At 34.5% G+C, this 2725-nt stretch overlaps 1 protein-coding gene across 1 annotated transcript in view; it reads right to left on the bottom strand.

Moving 5' to 3' along the window:
- Positions 1-516: 516 nt before the first annotated feature.
- ANXA5 (annexin A5) overlaps positions 517-2725 on the bottom strand; it is a gene marked incomplete in the record, with an annotated part of 19132 nt that continues 16923 nt past the window's right edge. The window contains 1 exon segment of the mRNA XM_072405787.1: positions 517-1099. Within this exon segment, the coding sequence (XP_072261888.1) occupies positions 1037-1099 (63 nt within the window).

Genomic DNA, 2725 nt, shown 5'->3' on the forward strand with positions numbered 1-2725 from the left:
GTCAGAATAGCTGCTTCCATAGGAAGATTCTCACACAAGATTTTTTTAAAATAATAATCCTTTGAAATCTTATACTTTGTACTTGTCCTGAGCTGACTGAACATTACAACAGAATAAAAAAAAAAAAAAAAAAAAAAAAAAATATATATATATATATATATATATACATATATACACACACACACACACACACACATATACATATTATACATACACACACAGGCCACATGAAAAGAGCTAAATATTGAACACAAGAGCATGTGTAGGAGACAATTTAAAAAAACCATTGAGAGACTGATGTACACTCTTTGGTGTACACTCTCCAGTATTTCTGCATAATGTGCATGAATAGAACAGAGCTGGTCGATGTGAGCAATATGCTTTATAAATGTGCAAAGCCATACCACTGCTTTTTAAATGCACCCCCCATTCAAGTTAACCCCATGTTAAACACTGTACTAGAAAAAAATGAATTTCATACATATACAAATTAAAACAAGAACACAAAAAAATAACTACTTGAAATTAAGAAGTTTATTCTTATGATGGAAGAATATTATCCACATTTGATTACATTATTCCACAGACCAGTACAGTCATGTGTTTGTTAGTGCAAAATCTATTCCTACCTAATCTAACACTGAATAGTAGAAGGTCATTACAATAAACTACAGAACAAAATTTTTCCAAAGATTTTTTGAAAACTGAAACCAAAGCTATGAAAAATACTAGTAAACACGAGATGTCTGTTTTCTTCTATAAGGAATGATGTGTTACTGGCTTTATTGTAGTTTGAAAGATTACAACTCTAGTTACACATAAATATGGTAATCTAAGAGGCGATAAAAAAAAAAAAATTGTGGTTCTATTTTTTCAAGAGGCTTCTTATAATAAGCCTTCCCCAGCACTATACCAGATCATGTGATGCAAAGATATACATAGTGAATAACAATGCACATAACAAAGAAATCGTAACTGCTCTTGTAACTTATACAGGGAGCGAAAGAAGCGGTTTGCGTTCTGGGCAGAGGAAGTATTACTCATCATCCCCAGCACAAATAAGGAGGAGTGTGTTCCTGTAGTCTCCAGATGTGTCACCCTGTGGAGGGAAAGAACTATTAGACACAAACCACTGACTCATGTTCTTAGCACACATTAAATGATACATCGGGTTGTTCCAACTTTTTATACCAACCCTTATCAGACTTTTTATATATTCAGTAAGTTAGAGAAAACATCAGTTGTGTGCAGTAAAATATAGAAAAAGTTATTTTCAGCACCTGCCTTTGATAGGCAATTGATTTAAAGCCTTACTGCAAATTTAACATAAAAAGAAAAAAACATCTTTTGCCAGAATAGAAACTACATTCTCTTTGCAATAATCATCTTCTTTAGAGTGTTTTCTGCAGATTCAACATTCCAGTTTAGGTGGTTCTGAAAATGATACCCAATCATTCATCTTCATTCTTGTTAGTCTAGAGAACCATGCACACACCTTTTTGGAGTACATTATCACACCAGACTTTGCTTACAGAACTCCTGGACAATGCGGACCTCACACATTATTATATGAGTGCTATGCTGTCCAGGGTATAACCCCTAGCTGGAGAACAGAAAGACCTGTAACGTCTCCGGGCTGAAGACTGTTGAAATTGTACATAAACAGGTGGGGTAGTGATAAAATCTCTGCCAGCATATCTCCTGCATGTGTCCTTTTTTCTAAAAGACCTGTTTTTAGAAGTGCATAAACTGTGCTTTTATTTTTACTATTTAAATCTAAGCAATATATTCAATATATTTAATGGATGGCTGAATGACAACTGCAATCTGTACAAGCAACCTATACAAAGGTAACCACTTTTTTTTTTTTTTCTAACTAGCTATTCAATTATAAATTTTTCTGTACATGTTTATGCATTGTGTGTTTTATTTTATTATTAAAAACTATACAAAGTGTAAGCTGAATCTTTGAATGTTCTAAGTTAAAATAGTGGAACCTTATGTCCTGAATACTACTAAAAACTAGGTCTAAGTAATTTCTGGTGAAGTGGCAGTGGATGAGAGAGACAGGCCTTGCGTAAAAGGAGGGAATTGTAACTGTGGCTGTCATTAGTAATAGTTTGTGCTTCCATCCAGGCACGCGGTAGCAGTCTAGGTGTGTGTTGCATCTATGAAAGCACAAAAAAGTGGGCAGAAAATAGCAAAAAAAATAACAAATTATTGCTATTTGAATTATATTTTGAGGCTTAGCGGTGCCCTAGGCACTGGTCCACAATTGATGTTACAGCAAAATAGGGTTTTGAATAGGGTTCAAAATGGGGCTGGAGTCAACTCTGCCGAGTTGATAGCTTTAGAATTATGCCACAATTTGTTATTTATAGTCAGACATTTTCTATATAGGCAAATATTTAACTCTAAAATCAGAAAATTAGTCACAAAAAAGGTGTTAATCGCAGAATACTAGCCAGAACAGGGACACTACATTGGCATCCAGACCTAATACTTTACAGTTTTGAGGCAAATATTGAATTAATGCTGCCTCCCCTACAGCACATATCTACCTTTCTTCACCCTTTACTGTTCTGAGGTTCTTTACTGTTCGGCAATTTGTTCAGAAGAGAAAAGTCTATCACCATGAATCCACAGTATTGTGGGAATAAAGGAAAAGGGTCATATCATCCCAATAACAGGACAGTATTAGGCATTTCTTTTTACTTCTGGTCCA

The sequence above is a fragment of the Pyxicephalus adspersus genome, chromosome 3 (assembly GCF_032062135.1).
Source record: "Pyxicephalus adspersus chromosome 3, UCB_Pads_2.0, whole genome shotgun sequence".
Lineage (NCBI taxonomy): Eukaryota > Metazoa > Chordata > Amphibia > Anura > Pyxicephalidae > Pyxicephalus > Pyxicephalus adspersus.